At 36.9% G+C, this 19,965-nt stretch overlaps 1 protein-coding gene across 1 annotated transcript; it reads right to left on the reverse strand.

Annotated features, from left to right (window-relative positions):
• Window positions 1–4,637: 4,637 nt before the first annotated feature.
• TEX55 (testis expressed 55) lies at window positions 4,638–11,761 on the reverse strand. The gene is made up of 4 exons (XM_057696407.1): window positions 10,631–11,761; window positions 9,932–10,078; window positions 8,049–8,111; window positions 4,638–4,778 (listed from the first exon to the last, which is right to left on the reverse strand). Exons 1-4 carry the CDS (start codon window positions 11,759–11,761, stop codon window positions 4,638–4,640), a joined length of 1,482 nt encoding a protein of 493 aa, XP_057552390.1.
• Between the last annotated feature and the right edge of the window lie 8,204 nt (window positions 11,762–19,965).

The raw sequence follows: 19,965 nt of genomic DNA on the forward strand, positions 1-19,965 counted from the left end.
ATTCAAACCACAATGAGCTATCACTTTACACCTGTTGGGATGGCTACCACCAAAACAACAAAAGACAACAAATGTAAGTGAGGACATGGAGAAATTGGAACCTCTTCACATTGTTGGTAGGGATGCAAAGGAGTTTAATGACTATGGAAAACAGTAAGGAGGTTGCTCAAAAAATTAAAAATAGAAGTACAGACGCAGAAAAACCTTTTGACAAAATTCAACATCCATTTATGATAAAAACTCTCCAGAAAATGTGCATAGAAGGAAATTACCTCAACATAATAAAAGCCATATATGAAAAACCAAAAGCCAACATCGTCCTAAATGGTAAAAAACTGAAAGCATTCCCTCCAAGGACAGGAACAAGACAGGGGTGTCCACTCTCACCATCATTATTCAACATAGTTTTGAAAGTGTTAACCACAGCAATCAGGGAAGAAAATGAAATAAAAGGAATCCAAATTGGAAAAGAAGAAGTAAAATTGTCACTCTTTCCAGATGACATGATATTATACATAGAAAACCCTAAAGACTCTACCAGAAAACTGCTACCACTAATCGATGAATTTAATAAAGTAGCAGGATACAAAATTAATGCACAGAAATCTCTTGCATTCCTATACACTAACAATGAAAGAACAGAAAGAGAAATTAAGGAAACTCTTCCATTTACCATTGCAACAAAAAGAATAAAATACCTAGGAATAAATCTGCCTAAGGAGGCAAAAGACCTGTATGCAGAAAACTACAAGACACTGATGAAAGAAATCAAAGATGATACAAACAGATGGAGGGACATACCATGTTCTTGGATTGGAATAATCATTTTGTGAAAATGACTATCTTACCCAAAGCAATTTACAGATTCAACGCAATCCCTATCAAATTACTAATGGCATTTTTCACAGAACTAGAACAAGAAATCTTACAATTTGTATGGAAATGCAGAAGACCCTGAATAGCCAAAGCAATCTTGAGAAGGAAAGACGGAGTTGGTGGAATTAGGCTTCCTGACTTCAAACTATACTATAAGGCCACAGTGATCAAGATAGTATGGTACTGGCACAAAAATAGAAAGGAAGATCAATGGAACAGAATAGAGCACACAGAGATAAACCCACACACATATGGGCACCTTATCTTTGACAAAGGAGGCAAGAATAAACCATGGAAAAAAGACAGCCTCTTCAATACGTGGTGCTGGGAAAATTGGACAGCTACACGTAAAAGAGTGAAATTAGAACACTTCCTAACACCATACACAAAAATAAACTCAAAATGGATTAAAGACCTAAATGTAAGGCCAGACACTATAAAACTCCTAGAGGAAAATGTAGGCAGAACACTCTATGACATACATCAAAGCAAGATCCTTTTGCACCCACCTCCTAGAAGAATGGACATAAAATCAAGAATAAACAAATGGGACCTAATGAAACTTGAAAGCTATTGCACAGCGAAAGAAACCCTAAACAAGACAAGAAGACAGCCCTCAGAATGGGAGAAAATACTTGCCAATGAAGCAATGGACAAAGGATTAATCGCCAAAATATACAAGCAGCTCATGCAGCTTCATTCCAAAAAAGCAAATAACCCAATCCACAAATGGGTGGAAGACCTAAATGGACATTTATCCAAAGAAGACATACAGAAGGCCAACAAACACATTAAAAGATGCTCAACATCACTAATTATTAGAGAAATGCAGGTCAAAGCCACAATGAGGTATCACCTCACACCAGTCAGAATGGCCATCATCAGAACATCTAGAGACAATAAATGTTGGAGAGGGTGTGGAGAAAAGGGAACTCTCCTGCACTGTTGGTGGGAATGTAAGTTGGTACAGCCACTATGGAAAACAATTTGGAGGTTCCTTAAAAAACTACAATAGAACTACCATATGATCCAGTAATCCCACTACTGGGCATATACCCAGAGAAAACCATGATCCAAAAAAAATAGGTAGCATAATGTTAATTGCAGCACTATTTACAATAGCCAAGACATGGAAGCAACTTAAATGCCCATCAACAAATGAATGGATACAGAAGATGTGGCACATATATACAATGGACTATTACTCAGCCATAATAAAAAGGAATGAAATGGAGCTGTATGTATTGAGGTGGATAGACCTAGAGTCTGTCATACAGAGTGAAGTAAGCCAGAAAGAGAAAAAGAATACCGTATGCTAACTCATATATATTGAATCTGACGAAATGGTCCTGATGAACCCAGCAACAGGGCAAGAGTGGAGATGCAGATGTAGAGAAGGGACTTGAGGACACAGGGCTGGGGTGAGGGGTGGGGGGCGAAGGGGAAGCTGGGATGAAGTGAGAGAGTAGCATAGACATAGATACACTACCAACTGTAAAATAGATAGCTAGTGGGAAGTTGCTGTATAACAAGGGGAGTTCAACTCGATGATGGGTGATGCCTTAGAGGGCCAGGACAGGGACGGTGGGAGGAAGTCACAGGAGGGAGTCATGGGAGGGAGGGGATATGGGGATATATGTATAAATACAGCTGATTCACTTTGTGTACCTCAAAAACTGGTACAAGAGTGTAAAGCAATTATATTCCAATAAAGAGTTTAAAAATAAAAAGAAAGAAATGCTGAAAGAAGTTTTTCAAGTTGAAGGGATATAATTTCAGAGAGAAACTTGGAAATTCACAAATGAATGATGAACAATTAGAAATAGAAATTATCTGGATAAATAGAAATGATTTTTTTCCTTTTAAGTTCTTTAAAATCATATGATGACTTAAAACCACAATTATATTATTCTCTTGTGGGGGTTTTCAGTTATGTAAAAAGTGATGCATTTGACATGAAGGATAGTGGGTGGAAGTAAAGGGACCTATATGATGATAAGGTTTCCTTTTTATGTGAAGTGATACAAATAACAACTTTATACACTGAGAGGTTAGGGATATACATTGTAATCGCTAGAGCAATCACGAAAAAATAAGAGGTACAGCTAAAAAGACAGTAGATAAATTTAAGTAGAATACTAAAATTATTAAAAGAATCCAAAAGAAGGCAATAAAAGGGCAGCAGAGGAAGAAAACACAGAGACAAACAGACAATGAATAATAAAATGAGAGGTCTGGATTCAACCATATTGATAATTAGGTTAAATATTAATGGTCTAAACCAGGGGTTGGCAAACTTTTCCTGAAAAAAGCTGGACAATACATATTTTAGAAATTGCGGGACACACGCTATCTCTGTGACTCCCCTTTCCCTTTCCCTTCCCCTCCCACTTTTCCCCCTTTTCCTCCTCTTCCTCTTTCTCCTCTTCCTCCCTGTCCTTCTCTTCCACCTCCTTTTTCTTATCCTTCCCTCTCCTCCTCCTCCTCTTTCAACCATTTTAAAAATGTGAATACTTTCTTATTTTGTGGGCCACTTAAAACAGGTGGTCCACAGTTTTCCAAGCCTTGTTTTCAATTGTTCATTAAAAAGCAGAGATTGTGAGAAAAAATAAATAAGGAAGACCCAACTATGTGGTACCTATAAGAGACACAGTTTAACTATAAATCACAGATTGGTTGAAATTAAACAGGTGGAAAAAGATATATCATGTAAACTGTAAGATATGAAAGCTGAACTGGCTCTATGAAAATCAGGGAAAATAGACTTCAAGACAAAGAATATTACCACGAATAAAAATGGACATCTCATAGTGATAAATGAGTTAATGAATCAGGGAGACACAGTGATCATAAATGTGTACATGCCTAATAACAGAGCTTTAGAATATACGAAGGGAAAATTCACAGAATTAAAGAGAGAATAGCCAATTCCACAATAGTAGACTTAAACACCTTTTTCACAGCAGTTGATAGAACTAAACAAAACAATCAGGAAAGACATGGAAGATTTGAATAACATTATCAATCTCCTTGATCTAATTGGTATTTATAGAACACTACATCAACAGCAACAAAATACATATTCTTTTCAAGGGAATATGGTATATTAACCGAGATAGAACATACCCTGGGCCATAAGAAAAAGGTTTCAATAAATTGAAAAAGATTGAAAGGTCTACAAAGCACAATAAAACTAAGCTGGAAATCAATAACAATAACATGTCTAGAAACCCCTCAAATATTTGGAAATTAAACAACACACTTCTAAATAAATAACTGGTCAAAGAAGAAATCACAAGAGAAATTAGAAAATATTTTGAGTTAAATGATAATAAAAACATGACATATCAAAATTTGTGAGATGCAACTAAAGCAGTGCCTAGACAGAAACATGTTTTAAATGTCTATATGAGAAAAGAAGCAAGGTCTAAAATCAACGATCTAAGGCTTCACCTTAAGAAGGCAGGAAAAAACAGTAAAGTAAACCAAAATTAGGAAGAGGAAGGAACATGATAAAGATAGGTGCAAAAAAGTAACTGAATTGAAAAGATAATAAAGCCCAAAGCTGGTTCTTTGAAAAGATCAACAAAAGTGATTAATCACTAGCTAGATTGATTAAGAGAGCACGACTCACATGAGAAGGACTCGACCTGCTGTCCTTGGCTTTGAAGATACAAAAGGGAGGGGCATAAGCCAAAGAACGCAGTGGCCACTAGAAATCGGGAATGGCTCTCAGCTTACAGCCAGCAAGGATCTTGGTCCTACAAACACAGGAACTGAATTCTGCCAATAACCCAAATGAGTAGGAAATGGATTCTCCCCTTAGAGACTCCAGAAAGGAACAAAGCCGGGCCTGCCAACACATTGATGTCAGTATGGTAGACCTGTATCAGATCTCTAACCTACAGAACGATAAGAAATTTGTGTTGGTGTAAGCCTCTAAGTTTATAATAATTTGTTACAGCATCAAAAGAAAACTAATATGACACCATATGCAAAAAATAACTATCCATGGATCACAGACCTAAGTTTTAAAGTGACGATGCTAAATTTCCTAGAAGAAAACACAGGAGAATATCTTTGCAACTTGGATCAGGTAAAGATTTCTTAGCTAGCACTCAAAAAGCAAAAACTCTAAAAGGAAAGACTCATGAATCATATTTTATGAAAACTAAAAATGTTTGCTCTTTGAAAGACATTGTAAAGAAAAATCAAAGGAAAGCTACACAATGAGAGAAAATATTTGACCTACATTTATCTGATAACAGACTGGTATATCCAGAATATATAAAAACTGTTACACCTCAGTAATAAGAAAACCACAACCTGATTTAAAAACGGATAGAAGATTTGAATATACACTTCACAAGAGGCGATATATGAATGACCAATAAGTATGTGAAAAGCTGTTCAATATTTCCACTAGGGAAAGCCACATTAAAACTACAGGATATTAATGGAATGGCTAAAATAAGAAAGGCTAACAAATCAAGATTTGATGAGAAGAAATGGCTGCTTTCAGATTTTGGGCAGAAAAAGCACAAGTTGTTTCTAGAACATCTTGTGATAGCACAAAGGAATGACATGAAGAAAGATTATGAGGAGTGTTAAAAGCGCTAGGAGTCATTCTCAAAATGCTCACATTGGCTTCAAACAGGAAAATCTGAGCATCATCAAGAATAATAACTGGAAGGGATTGAAATACACGAAGTACATTTAACTCTATGAGTTGATAATAATACTAAAACATTGGTCACCTTTAGACAACTCTATGAAAGATTTTTATTCTGAAAACTGATAAATAAAGAGAGAATTAATGCAAATAATAACTACACTGGAAGAAATTAAAGACCTAGATAGAGAGGATAAACTTATTGTTTCAAGCTGCTACTTCTTCCCAAATCAATCAACAGAGCCAATGCAGTCCCCTCCAAAAACCCATCAGTATTTGCTAGTGTGTGTGTATGTGTGTGTGTGTGTGTAACTTGACAAATAATTTTTTCTAAAATTTTTATACAATTTGAAATTTATTTTTTATTTATTTGCGTTGTGTCTTCATTGCTGCGTGTGGCTTTCTCTAGTTGCGGAGAGGAGGGCTACTCTTTGCTGTGATGTTCAGGCTTCTTATTGCAGTGGTTTCTCATTGCGAAGCATGGACTCTAGGCTCGCAGGCTTCAGTAGTTGCTGTGCATGGGCTCAGTAGTTGTGGCTTGCAGGCTCTAGAACGCAGGCTCAGTAGCTGTGGCGCATGGGCTTAGTTGTTCCGTGGCATGTGGGATCTTCCTGAACCAGAGCTTGAATCTGTGTCCCCTGCATTGGCAGGCAGATTCTTAACCACTGCGCCACCAGGGAAGCCCCTTGACAAATAATTCTAAATGCTGAAATGGAAATGTGCAGACCTAAGGACACCCAAGGTATTTTAAAAGAAGAATGAGATGTGAGGACTTGCTCTGGTAAATTATGAAGTATTCTAATTAAGAGATTCTTGTAGTGGAGCAAGGATCAACAAATATAGTATAGGAATCAAATAAAAGACAGTGTGGAAAGTAGTCTTTCTATATAAGGTGCTTGGACAACTGGATGTCTGTTTTGAAGAAAATAAAACTTAACCCCACCTTACATCCTACACAAAATCAATTCCAGGTTGATTGGATATAAATGTAAAAGGCAAAAAACAAAATAAATCTGAAACCAACCAACCAAACAAAAAAACAAAACCCCATAAACAAACTTCTGCAAGATTTTATAGGGACTATGGTGAGGAGCTTGGGCTAAGGAGAGACTTCTAAAGTAGGACACCGGAAGTAATAAAAAGATTATTAAATTTGAGTATATAAAAATTAAGAATTCCTGTTCATCCAAAGATACCTTTAAGAGATAAAACAGGAAGGCAGAGAGTGGGAGAAGATACCCACAACAAACACATCAACAAAGAGTTCATAGCCAGAATATACAGAAAACTGTTAAAAATGATTAAAAAAAGACAATACAATAGGAAAAAAAAAAGTATTTCCAAATGGCCAATAAAAAAATGAAAGGTATGCAACTGCTTTAGTGTTCAGGAAAAACAAGCTGAACCTGCAATGATTTATCACTGTTCATCCATTAAAAAGGCTAATGCTGAACAGACTGATAATACTAAGTGCTGGGTGTAAGTGGTAAGGATGGAAGACAGCTGCAACTCTAACACACACTGCTATCGGGAGTGTAAATTGGTACAATCACTTTGGGAAATTGTTTGAAATATTCTGTTAGAGCTGAGCAAACGCATTACAATTCAGCATATTCTCTTGTGGGAATGTACCCAAGAGAAACGTGTGTGTATGTGCACCAAGAGACATGCACATGAAAGTTCCTAGGAAAAATTTTCTGATAGCTCCAAGCTGGAAATAACGTGAAGGTCCACATCCATCACAGAATGGATACCTTGTGGCATCTCATACAATGAATACTATACAGCAATGACAGTGAATGGACTACAGCCACACACAACAGCATGCATTAATCTCACAGACGTAGTTTTGAGCAAAAGAATGAACAAATGAATCCCTACTACATAGTTTCCTTTGCATAAAGTTTAAAAAGTGGACACGTCTACACAGATATAGAGAACAAACTAATGGTTACCAGTGGGGGGGAGGGGCAAACTATCAGGTGTAAGACAGGCTCAAGAATGTATTGCACAACATGGAGAATATAGCCAATATTTTGTGATAACTGTAAATGGAAAGTAACCTTTTAAAGCTGCATTACAAATTTAAAAAGCATTTTTAAAGTCTAAAAAGTAAAGCAGTTTGGCTCTAGAAGTCATGCGCTTAACCACTAAAAAAAATAAAATTAAATTAAAAAATAAATTTTAAAAAAGCTGACAAGTCTAGACAAAACTGTTTCATGGTTCATCTTTCATGGTAACATTATAAGGAAAAGTGAGAATGTCATTATCATAAAAGTCAGAATAATTGTCCCTTTGTGGGGAGGGATAGCCGTGAGGAAAAGAAAGGGGGCTTCTCAGGTGTTGGGACTGTTTTAATGTTTTTTAACTTGAATGGTAGTTACAGGTATGTTCATTTCGTGAGAATTCACTGAGTTTCACATGTTTTGTACACCTGTATATGTGCTATATTTTATAACAAACAGAATAACAAGGTTGTTCTTTTTCCCCTATTCCATACCTGGCACAGCATAAAATTCAGGGGGTCTTCTGGCTTTTCATAGACTAAGTTTTCAGTGATCTGCTGAGAGAGAGAGAGAGAGAGAGAGAGAGAGAGAGAGAGAGAGAGAGTAAGACTTCACATTACGGTTCTGAGCTAAAGTTGTGTGGTCAGGTTACACCTGAAGCGATCTTTTGCATTAACCTACCATGTACCATAGCATTTTAAAGAAATTTGTATATCTCTGCATAGTGACAAATTACTTTCTTACTACTGATAAATTTGGGCAAATTAAGGTAAAATGTGGAGGAATGAAAATTTAGTAATGAATAGCGATGGATATTTTTCTAGTTTTTAAGATCAAAGAGGTAGTGGCAAAGTGTTGGGGAAAGCTTTTGTTTTGAGAATTGTGATTTTGCTAGACTGAGAAATCAGTAAATTATTTGCTTTGAAGAACAAAGAAAATTTTTTGAATAAAAATTTTAAAACACTGTATGATTTTTTTACATAGAACCTTCCTTCTAAGGCATTTGATTCTAAAAGGTGAAAATGATATTCAGCATTTGTGATAATAAATGAGAAAGAATATAAAAAACTTTAGAGACCCACTTCCATACATTTTGTTGTTGTTGAATAACTCAAAAAATTATAATAAAGTAAGCATAATTCTCATTTGCAAAGAAAAACAATAGGGAAAATTTCTGGTATAAAATATTCTGGTCTGTTTAATGCACCCATACTAATTAGTTATTTCATATATGTTTCTCCTGAACACATATTTATAACTGATTTTTCTTAAAGCAATGTTCAATGTATAAGCATTGTTTTTTCTTGACAGACAAAGAAAATTACAGTATGATTAGAATTCTACTTTCTACAGCTTTCATCCTTCAGTTTAATAATTAGTAGTTCCTTGGTTAAAGCCAGAAAATCCAGGCATTAGCATTCTCCCACAAAGGGACATTTTAAAGAAAGAAAAGGTATAGAGCAGAGTTAACAAAGTAAATATCACTTATCCCTATTTTATATGAGGAAACTGAGATTCACAGAAGTTAGGTAATTTCCTCCAAGTCACAAAAATGAGAAGGGGCAAAGTTAGCTTGGAGCCTTGGGTTAACAGATTATAAAATTTATACATTCTCCTCTATATCCTACTTCTTTAAACTTAGATTCTTTCAGTTTAAATGTTTTCATTTGAGGTGCGTCATTCTTTCTTACGACTTTCTAACCACGAAGTTACTTCATGTATATATGTCATTATATATGTATATATATATCTTGCTGGGTAATAATATTAACATAAAAATACACAGGCCAGCAGAACAGAAGCAAAAACAACCCACAAAACAGCAAAAACTTTATGTGATAATATTTTATAATTCTATATTGGCCAAGAAATATCATACTTTAAAGAAGGTTCCAACCCCATATCCTGAGGTCAATAAAATTCGTAATTTCAATAATTAGAAGCAACTTTTAACTACTTCATTTTTCTCCTAAAGAATGTGGTTTCTTAGATGGTCACAGGTTGGTCATCTTTTGAAAGTATTATATTCCTTCGGGGAAGTCTTTCTCTCTCCTTTTCAATTGCCAATATTTTGTCCTTCCTTCCTAGTCTGGCTCAAACTTTAACCCTTCGCCAATTTTTTTCTCTAGCAACTAACCTATCAGATCTCTGATTCCTCTGAAGGGCTTCATATCATGGTAAGAATCATTCATTTGGTGTTTATCACTTACTACTTTTGGTTAATACATCTTAATGCACTTACTGACTTCTCATTGAGATTATATCCCTTTCATAGCAAACTCCCTTTCTTGTACCTCTTAAAAGCCAGGTTAAAGTTTGTCTTTTACATTGTAATTACTTTAAAACTTACAATTAAAAAAGAGGTTGAGAGGTTTACCTGGAATATTTGCAGAATGTGGTGCTTCTCCATGTATCGTAGTGAAACTTGATAAGGATCTTCATATACTAGAGGAGGGAATCGCCTGCTATAAGACTGACTGTATGCCTGAGAACTGCCTCTTTCCTGGTATTCTGAAATACCATCCTAAAATGGAAATATCCCCCAAAAGACTCTTTAATGAATTGAAAATCCCCAGGAAGTTTTGTTGCTATTGTTGCTGTTATCAGTGGAATCTGGTATTGATGGGATCTGAGCAACAGTAATTAAAGATGTTATTCTGGGAGACCTGGCTAATTGTCCAGGCAACGTATTGCACCTTAAGTCCCAGGAGGTACCTTAGACATCTCCAATCCACTTCAAATACTTTTCCCTTCACAGAGATCTCCAACTGACTTCAAATTCCTTTCCTTTGTTAGAAGCCCAGAGAGGGGAAAAGACTTAAGTGTTCCAGTGTTAGCAGCAGAACCAGGACTTGAAACCCAGGTCTCCTGAATCCTGGTTCACTGATCCTTTCTGATGGCCTTACTTAGGGTAGCAGACAAGACAACCCATCTCTTTATTTCCCACCCTTCTCAGGCCCTCCCTGAATCCTATTGGTCACACATACCACAACATGTGCCCTCCCCCTGCCTTCTCCCAGGCCCCTGGCTTGACCTCCAACCTCCCATGTGGGTATCAAATGCCCCTTCAACTTACAGGCTTGGTTTCCATAGGTTGAGTTTTTTCTTGACTGCTGATAGAATCCAATTTGGTTTCAATGGAGGGAAATTTTTTGGAGTAAGCCTGGTCTTTTATTTGGAAAATACTGGAGAATCTGTTATCAAATGGGACGAATGCTTGCAGATCAACTACACTTTCCGTGTCAGTTTCAAGGGAAGCCTTGGATATACTGCTGTCTGTCTGGCTAGGCTCAAATTTGCAGGGCTGTACTCTGAAGTCAGCCTCTTTGTCTTTCTTGCTGTAGCCAAGCTGGTGAAATAATCTGTCATCAGACCTGCTACGTTCTCCATAGTCAAACAGGTTGTCTTCTGTGTAATCATCTTCTTCCATTAAGCTGTCAACCTGTTTGGATGCACTGCCAGCCTCGTCAGGGTCAGCAGCCTGGTGTTCAGCTGGGGTAGTGGCTTGCTCATACACTTCGCGATGAGGCTTTATAGATGTTCTGTGGTCAACTTGGTCAGACGATTGATGATCAAGCTGTTCAGAAGTTTTTCGCTCAACCAGGCCGGACAATCTACTCTCAATCTGTTGAGGAGTTCTTTGGTCTGCCGGGTGGGACATTGTGTGATCACTCTGCACAGAGGCTCTTTGTAAAGATGGGACAGATGGTCTATGGTCAATTTGTTCAGAAGCTCTTCTCTCAGCTAGGCTGGACATTCTGTGATCAATCTGCTCAAAAGCCCTTTGTTCAATCTGTTCAGAAGTACCTTGTTCAGGCAGAGCAGACATCTGGCTGTCAGGCTCGACACCAGTAGCTTGGCTAGAGGCCTTGCTGTTCCCCTGTTCTGACATTCTTCGGTCAACCGGATCAGATGCTCTAAGATCGGCAACATTAGCATGGTTGGATGCTCTGAGGTCAGCCGGATCAGTTGTTCTTTCCCCCGTGGGTTCATATGCTTTGTGGTCAGCTTGATCAACTATGCTGGGTTCAGCCAGGCCAGACACTCTTTGGGCAGCCTGGTCAGCTGCTCTGTGATCAGTCTGGTCACCCGCCTCCACTTCATCCTGGTTCTGTCTGTTGTCTTCCTGGCCATCTGTGTGGCCGTCATCTGGGGACTTGGCTGTACTTTGGATTTCGTCCAGATCCTCTTCTGGAGGCTCTTCCATTTTTGCCTGGTGCCAGACAGGTCTAGATTGCCAGACGCTGTGGGTGTGGCCGGGCCGGGTCGTCTAGGCGACCTTCGGAGCGCACGTGACAACAATGCCCGCGGGCTTAGTTCGGGCGCTTCCCTGAGCGCAGGCCGCCGATGCGGGTGGGTGCGGGGCGGTGAGCGGGGCGCCCCGCCGCTGCCTGGGGAGGGGCTGCCTCTGGGCTCTCAGTGTGGGTGCGAGCGCAGGGGCGGTCACGCTTTCCAGAAAAGAGGTGATGCCCACAGGCTGGCGTCGCTACCGCCCAGTGACCAGGCCTCAGGGCTCTGAATCGGTGCCTTAGAGAGGTCCCCTCCTCGTTTTCTTGTGGAGGTTCACAGCTCTTGTGTGTGAAATAGGACCCATCAGGTATCACTCGAACTAACAAAATGTTAGCGATGAACCCGCGTCCAACCACACGAGGGCGGCAGACCTGAACAGAGGTTACTGTTGCCATCAATCAAATCCCTGTTTCCTGGGCTATATGACTTTTGTATATAACCATCGTGGTACCCCAGAGTGTCACATTACTGATGGGCACTGTGCTGCTAGTAAATGGTTCTGCTAAATGTTATTTTTCTGTAGACTCTAATCGGTATTGGGGTAATGTGGCCAACTTCTGTGCTTTTTCTTTTAATTAAAAAAAAAAAACCCAAAAACTTTTAAAATTCTGCCTTTACAAACAGCGTCAGTACTGTTTTCAGTGGTACCAGGAAGGCTTTAATCCTTCTAACACCCACGTTAGCAAAGTCAAATGTATCTTTCTTCACAGTAAAAGAGTGTAGAGAGGAGGATTTTGCTCTCCTCCTCACCCTCACCCCCACACACCCCTCGGCAGTTCATGCTGCAGGAGCATCCTCTTTTCTTGTCTCGCCGGGGCTGGTGAGCAGCTGTTTCCATCTTCTCTGGGAAGAGCTGTCCTGACTGTGGAAACTCAACCTCCAAGCGTTTTCTTGCTGAATTAGTCATGTGGTTGGAGGGCTGGAGGGAGGAGAGGGCGTGAATGGGTTTTAAAATCACACCATCCAATGGTCTTATAGAAGAAGGGAGGGTTGAGTTAGGAGCCAGTGTTCCAGAAAGAAAAGGAGTAGGAAGATGGGGAAGAGATATGGGAAGGAATATTTAACAGGTGGGGAATTTGCACTTGGGGTGGTGGCCAGTGGGGTCCACGTTTTTGAGGTTTGCCCCTCCCTTTTTGAAATAAACCTTAAGAATCCACTTCGGGCCAGCATTCCCTCTCCTCTCAGGAGGAGGGCAGTACAGAGGTGATGATATGAGAGTTTGGCCCTCCAAAGCCTAAATCACTGAGGTGGGCCAAGGTTTGGTAGTATAATGCCAGATATTCTCTTAATATGGGTTTAATTGCATTCAATAATTAGAGATAAGATTTAAAATCCAAATGAAAATAATAGTAATTAAGGAGTGAGAGAGAGAGTGGGTACCTTTGGTGCCACACTTAGGAGCAGAAGGAGAATTTAGATGCACTGAAATAAAATCCTTTACCTGACAGTACCTAGAACACAGTAGGTGCTCAAGACTTGTTTGTTGAATATAAATATATTAAAGGTTTGCCTTATTTATTTATCTAAAAATGTGTGAAGCAAATGGATGCTACATTTGAAGTAACATAAGTGATGCGCTATGGTTTGCAACTTCAAAGGGGCATTGGTTTTGTAGATTTGTTTTTCCATTTATGAATTAAATGTAATTATTGTAGAAAAGTAAGAAAAACAAGCATAAGTTTAAAAAAATTCCCCAAACATCCAAGGGATAACCTTCATTAACATTTTCATGTGTACCTTTCTAGAATTTTTCGCTTGCAAATCTATACATCTGATATCTATAGGTATGTGTATATTTTACAAAATGGAATCAAACCATGTAACTGTTCTATAAACAGCATTTTCATTTAATGCTATGGTTTAAATGTTCTTCCATGTCAAGAAATGTAATCTAAATTAAAGAACATTGGCTTTTGGAGTTAGGCCAAGTTTGTTTTAATTCTGTATCTGCCACTTACTAGATTGTTGAGTTTGAACAAATCTCATTTTTCTGAACTTCAGTTTTCTCATCTGTGCATGAAAATGGGAATAATATAATAGTTCTCAGAATTCTTGTGAAAACTAGAGATAACATATATAAATTAGCTCATATGTGCTTCGTAAAGAGTAGCTATTTAAAAATATATACGTAATTTATTATATGAATTTATTTTGTTGCTTTTAACAGTGCTTCATTGACCATCATTGTACAAACATTTTACAAGTTTGTCATATTTTTTCCTTAAGATAAATTTTCTGTTGTGGAATTGCTTGATTAAGGAAGTGTGCTCATTTTGGTGTTTTGAAAGTACTATATTTAAAAATGCCTTCCAGAAAAGCTGGGCCAATTTCTAGCTCCACCAGTAGTATGTGAGAATGCTCTTTGCCTGTGCCAAGTCCAGTTCTGTACATGTTTTTCATTTTTTCCTATCTGTTAAGTGAAAAATAGTATTTTGTTTAATTTGTATTCTTTTTTATATTTTTAATGACTTTGGATTTCTTTTTTTGTAAATTTCCTAGTCTTGCTTTTGTCTTTTCTTTATTGATTTTTAAGAGCTTCTTACATATTAAAATACTTAATTCTTTGCAGTATAAGACTATATAAAACTTTGCGAATAAAGTTTTCTGGCTTATTTGCCATATAGTTTTATATTTTTTGGTTTATGAAGTTAAATTTTTCCCTTTCTAGCTTTTTTTCTTTGGGGTCATGCTTTGTTATCATTTAAGATTATATAAATGTTCCCCACATATTTTCTTTTAGTACTTTTCAGTATGTATGTATTTCTTTTTTTCTTAAGTAGAGTTAGGTGCACAAAGCTAAGTGTGCAGCTTGAAGAATTTTTACACACATATACATTTATGTCTAAATTGCCCAGATCAAGATACAGAATATTTCCAATATTCCAGAAGATTCCTTCATGTCCTCACCCAGTGACTACCCCTCCCAAAGTTAAGTACTGTCCTGATCTCTGTTTCTATAGCTTAGTTTTTCTCGTTTTTGAACATCACACAATATGATTCTTATTCTGGCCTCTTTCAGTCTACATTATGTCTGTGAGATTAAACCACATTCTTACACATAGCAGTATATAGTTATTTTTCATTGCTGTGCTATATTCCATTGTATGCTTATACCACAAACTATCAACTTAGATGTTGATTGACATTGGACTGTTTGTTGTTTGGAACTATTTAGAACTTTCTTGTACATGTCTTTTGGTGGACGTAAGTGCTCATTTCTCTTGGAATAGACCAGTGTGGGATTCCTGGATCATAGAATAGGCTCATGTTTGGCTTTAGTAAATACTGCCAGCCAGATTTCCAAAATGGTAGTACCAATTTGCACTCTCACCAGCTATATCTAAAAGAATTCAAATTGTGCCACATCTTGCCTCTTACTGTTGGCTGTGGGTGTGTTGGTTAGAGCCTTGACATGTGAATTTGAGGAGGACGTAATTATGTAGTTCATTACAGCCATAGATGTGAGGCTTATTTCTAGATTCTCAATTCTATTCCATTAGTCTATCTGTGTATCTTATGCCAGTGCCACACTGTTTTGATTCCTATTGTTTTATAGTAAATTTTGAAATTAGGAAGTGTGAGTTATCCAACTTTGTTCTTTTTCAATATTGTTTTCAATTGCTAGGGCCCCCTGAAGTTGTACATGAATTTTAAGATTGGCTTTTCCTTTTCTGCAAAAAGCCTACTGGAATTTTGATAGAGAATGCATTGAATCTGTAGATTGCTTTGGGTTAGTATTGCTGTTCTAAGAATACTAAATCTTTTAATTCATCAACATAGGATATTTTTCTATTTATTTATATCTTCTCTAATTTCTTTCAGCAATCTTTTGTAGCTTTCAGTGTATGAGTCTTTCAACCTCTGCTTGGTTTAATTTATTCCTAGGTATTTTATTCTTTTGGATGATATTGTAAGTGAAATTGTTTACTTGCTTTCATTTTTTGGGTTGTTCATTGGTGGTGTATAGAAATATAACTGATTTTTGTGAGTTGACCTTATATTTTGCAACTTTGCTGAATTTGCTTATTATTCCTAACAGTTTTTTGTGAGTTTTAAAGGATTTTCTATCTATTGTGTTGGTCAAAAAGTTCATTCAGATTTTTCTGTAAGATCTTATGAAAAAACCTGAATGAACTTTTTGTCTAACCCAGTATAAGATCATGTCATCTGTGAATAGGGATGGTTTTATTCTTTTTTGTCCATTTTGAATGGAGTTGATTTTTCTTGCCTAATATGCTTACTAGAATTTCCATAACAATGATGAATAGAAGCTATGAAAGTGGGCATCCTTGCCTTATTCCTGATCATAAGGGGAAGGCTTTCAATACTGAGTATGATGTGGGGTTTTCATCAAAGACCTTTATCAGATTATCCTTGTTTTTGAGTGTTTTTATAAAGAAAGTGTTGGATTTTTAAAATTGCCTTTTATGCAGCAATTGAGATGATTATGTGTTTTTTTCTCTTGTATTCTATTAATGTAGTGCATAGCATTGATTAATTTTTATATGGTGAACCACCCTGACATTCCTGGGGTAAATCCTACTTGGTCATGAACTGTGATGCTTTTTTAATTTTTTTTTTAAATTTATTTTTTTAAATTTATTTTTATTTATTTATTTATTGGCTGCATTGGGTCTTCATTGCTGCACATGGGATTTCTCTAATTGTGGTGAGTGGGGGCTACTCTTTGCTGTGGTGCGCAGGCTTCTCATTGCGGTGCCTTCTCCTGTTGTGGACCACAGGCTCTAGGCACAGGGGCCCCAGTAGTTGTGGCATGTGGGCTCAGTAGTTGTGGCTCAAGGGCTCTAGAGCACAGGCTCAGTAGATGTGGCACATGGGCTTAGTTGCTCCGAGGCATGTGGGATCCTCCTGGCTCAGGGCTTGAACTTGTGTCCATTGCATTGGCAGGCAGACTCTCAACCACTGTGCCACCAGGGAAGCCCTTTATTTTTATTTTTAATTGAAGTATAGTTGATTTACAATGTTTCAGGTGTATAGCAAAGTGATTCAGTTATATATATATATATATATATATATATCTGTTCTTTTTCAGATTTGTTTCCATTGTATGTTATTACAAGATATTGACTATAGTTCCATGTGCTATAGTTCCTTGTTGTTTATCCTTTTTTGTATATAGTAGTGTGTAGAGTGTGATGCTTTTAATATGCTTCTGGTTTTAGTTACTAGTATCTTCTTGAGGATTTTTGCATCTATATTCATAAGAGATATTTATCTGTAGTTTTTTTTTCCTTGTGATGTCTTTGTCTGGCTTTGGTATCAGGGTAATGTTGGTGCATAGAATGTGTTAGAAAGTGCTCCTTTCTCTTTTATTCTTTGGAAGAGTGTGAAAAGGATTGGTGTTAATTTTTCTGTAAATGATTGGTAGAATTCATCAGTGAAGTCATCTATTCCTGGGTTTGTTCAGTTACTGTTGTTGTTTTTACTGTTGTTCATTCAGTCTCTTTATGTGTTATAGGTCACATAAAAAAATAGAGATTTTCTATTTTTTTTGTCAGGTTTGGTAGTATGTGTGCTTTTAGGAGTTTGTCCTTTCATCTAGGTTATCTAATTTTTTTGCTATATGGTTGTTCATAGCATTCTCTTACAATCCTTTTTACTTCCATAAAGTTGGTAGGAATGTCCCCACTTTCATTTCTGACAAGTTATTTAATACTTCTCTATTTTTTGTAAGTCTAGCTGAAGGTTTGTCAATTTTGCTGATCTTTTCAAGGAACTAACCAACAAACCAACTTTTTGTTTTGTTGATTCTATTTTTTCCTACTCTAATTTATCTCTAATCAATTCTTTAGAATAGAATTTCTTTCCGTCTTCTAGTTTGGGTTTAGTTTGCTCTTCTCCTTATAGTTCTTTAAGGTGTAAAGTTAGGTTATCAATTGAGATCTTTCTTCTTTTTTAAGGTAGGCATTTACAACTGTAAATTTCCTCTGGAGCTTTGCGTTCCTTGTATCCCATAAGTTTTGGTATGTTATATTTTTATTTCCATCCATTTCAAGGTATTTTCACCCATCTCAAGGTATACATTTCCCTTGTAATACTTTTTTCATCCATTGGTTATCTAAAACTGTGTGGTTTAATTTCCAAATATTTGTGAATTTTCTGGTTTTCCTTCTGTTACTGATACCTAGCTTCATTCCAAGGTGTGTATCAAAGAAAATACTTCTTAGGATTTCAATCTTTTAAACTTATTAAGACTTGTTTTGTGGCCTAAGGTAGGGTCTTTCTTGGAGAATGTTCCATGAGAAGAATGTGTATCTGCTTTTTTGGGTGGAATGTTCTTTATATATCTGTTAGATCTAGTTGGTTTATAGTGTTGTTCAAGTCCTGTTTTTTCATACTGATATTCTGTCTTGATATTCTATCCATTAGGCACCTTGTGTCAGTCCTTCGGGTAGCCCTCAGACAAGTTAAAAAAGACAAACACAATTCTTTGAAAGCAAGATGTGTTCTGTTCCTTCTGGAACCAGGGGCTGTGGTACAACAGTGTGAACATGGGCCGCTATCTTCAAAACTGTTGCTAAGATGAGGAACTGGTAGCAAGGACAAGTAAAAATGCTGCACTACTTTCCTACTCTTTGTAAGTTGCCTCTTTCTTGACTCAGCATTCACTTGGTTGCTGAAAACCTTTCCAGGGTCCCAACAAAATTGACTGACAGTTTTTACTTATTTTTTTCATTGTTTCTGTGGAAGGACATTCCCCTGGAAGGACTGCCATTTTCATCACTCCCCACCCTGCCCTCCTTAAAGTTTTGGAAATAGAACATTGGGTATCCACATCAGATTTCTAGTTTCTTTTTAAGAATTGGAAAATCTGCCTATACTGGGCTCACAGGTCCACATATTGGCAGTTGCCTGGTGAGTAGTAGTTGCCCAGTTCAGGGACGACATATGTTCTTCAATTTCCCCACACTTTCCCTTCTGCCCCTTAATCATTTAAGTTCCCTGAGTGGTTCCTCCATTCATTTTAATTTTCAATCTCCTGAGTATTACATAGTGACTAAGAGCTCAGGCCTTGAGCCAGACAAAATGGGATTTGAATGTTCTCTTCACCATTTAAAGACTGTGTGTCTGTAGGTAAGTGATGTGTTCTCTGTGATCTATAGTGTCTTCACTTGTAAAATGAAGATGAACACAATGAACACAACTACTCAATGGGGTTATTGAGATGATTAAATAATATAATATTTATAAAGAATTTAGCCCCATGCCTAACATTCAGCAAGTAAATAATAGTGGTTATGAGTTTTAATGTAAATTTATTAAGGCCCTGTTTTATATCCTTTGGTAATATTTGGATTTTATTTTTCTTATATGTTGAGTGTACGTGTTTAAAAGTTACTCTTATGCAGTTTATGAGTTTTATCATTGCTCTGAATTGGATTTTTTTCTAATATATTTTCCAAATGGCTAATATGTAGGACAGGTCATTTCTGTTTCTCTTTCACACTGCCATCTTTTTTGTTTTCTTTTTAGGTTGAATAGATTTTCAGATTAGTTTGATTTTTCTTAATAGACAGTGATAGTGATAATTTTTCCTCTTTGTTTACAACATTTATATCTCATTTTTTCCTTTCTTTTCTATTATTGGATAGGACTGCCAAACAATATTTAATAATTATGAAGATTAGAGATGTCTTCATTTTATTCCTGAATATAATGAGAATGTCCCATTAAATGCAATGCTTAATTTTGGTTGCTGATATTTATAAGGATGTATATATGGAAGTTTCTTTCTATTTCTGTTTTACAAGAGATTTTAATTGGCTTTGAATTTTATCAAATAATTTGTAGCATCTATTGAAATCATCATATGATTTCCTCCATTAATTTATTCAAATGGTTACATCAAGAGATTTTTTTTTTTTAGGTTTGAAAACTTTTTATTTGCATATTAAAAAAATTGTGCATTCCAATAATTAAAATCATTTGAACAAAAAAAATGGCACTCTGATTAAACTGGATTTTACAGCCTGCAGGACTCCTTGGACCAGCTTGCTTTTACTTTAGATTTCACTGTCGTCCCACCCAGCTTCCTCCTTCACCAACATGCAAGTTCTTTTCCTTCCCTGCCAGCCAGACAGGCAGATGGGGAGAGGCAGG

Source organism: Hippopotamus amphibius, chromosome 10, assembly GCF_030028045.1.
Source record: "Hippopotamus amphibius kiboko isolate mHipAmp2 chromosome 10, mHipAmp2.hap2, whole genome shotgun sequence".
NCBI classification, from domain to species: Eukaryota; Metazoa; Chordata; class Mammalia; order Artiodactyla; family Hippopotamidae; genus Hippopotamus; species Hippopotamus amphibius.

What these genes read in the sequence shown, in the direction of transcription:
- TEX55 (XM_057696407.1), bottom strand. Translation starts at nt 11,761, where the DNA reads ATGGAAGAGCCTCCAGAAGAGGATCTGGACGAAATCCAAAGTACAGCC. An exon ending in ACATTCTGCAAATATTCCAG is followed by an intron (nt 8,112 to 9,931) that starts GTAAACCTCTCA and finishes TCTCTCTCTCAG; the next exon opens with CAGATCACTGAAAACTTAGT. An exon ending in TGAATTTTATGCTGTGCCAG is followed by an intron (nt 4,779 to 8,048) that starts GTATGGAATAGG and finishes ATCGTTCTGTAG; the next exon opens with GTTAGAGATCTGATACAGGT.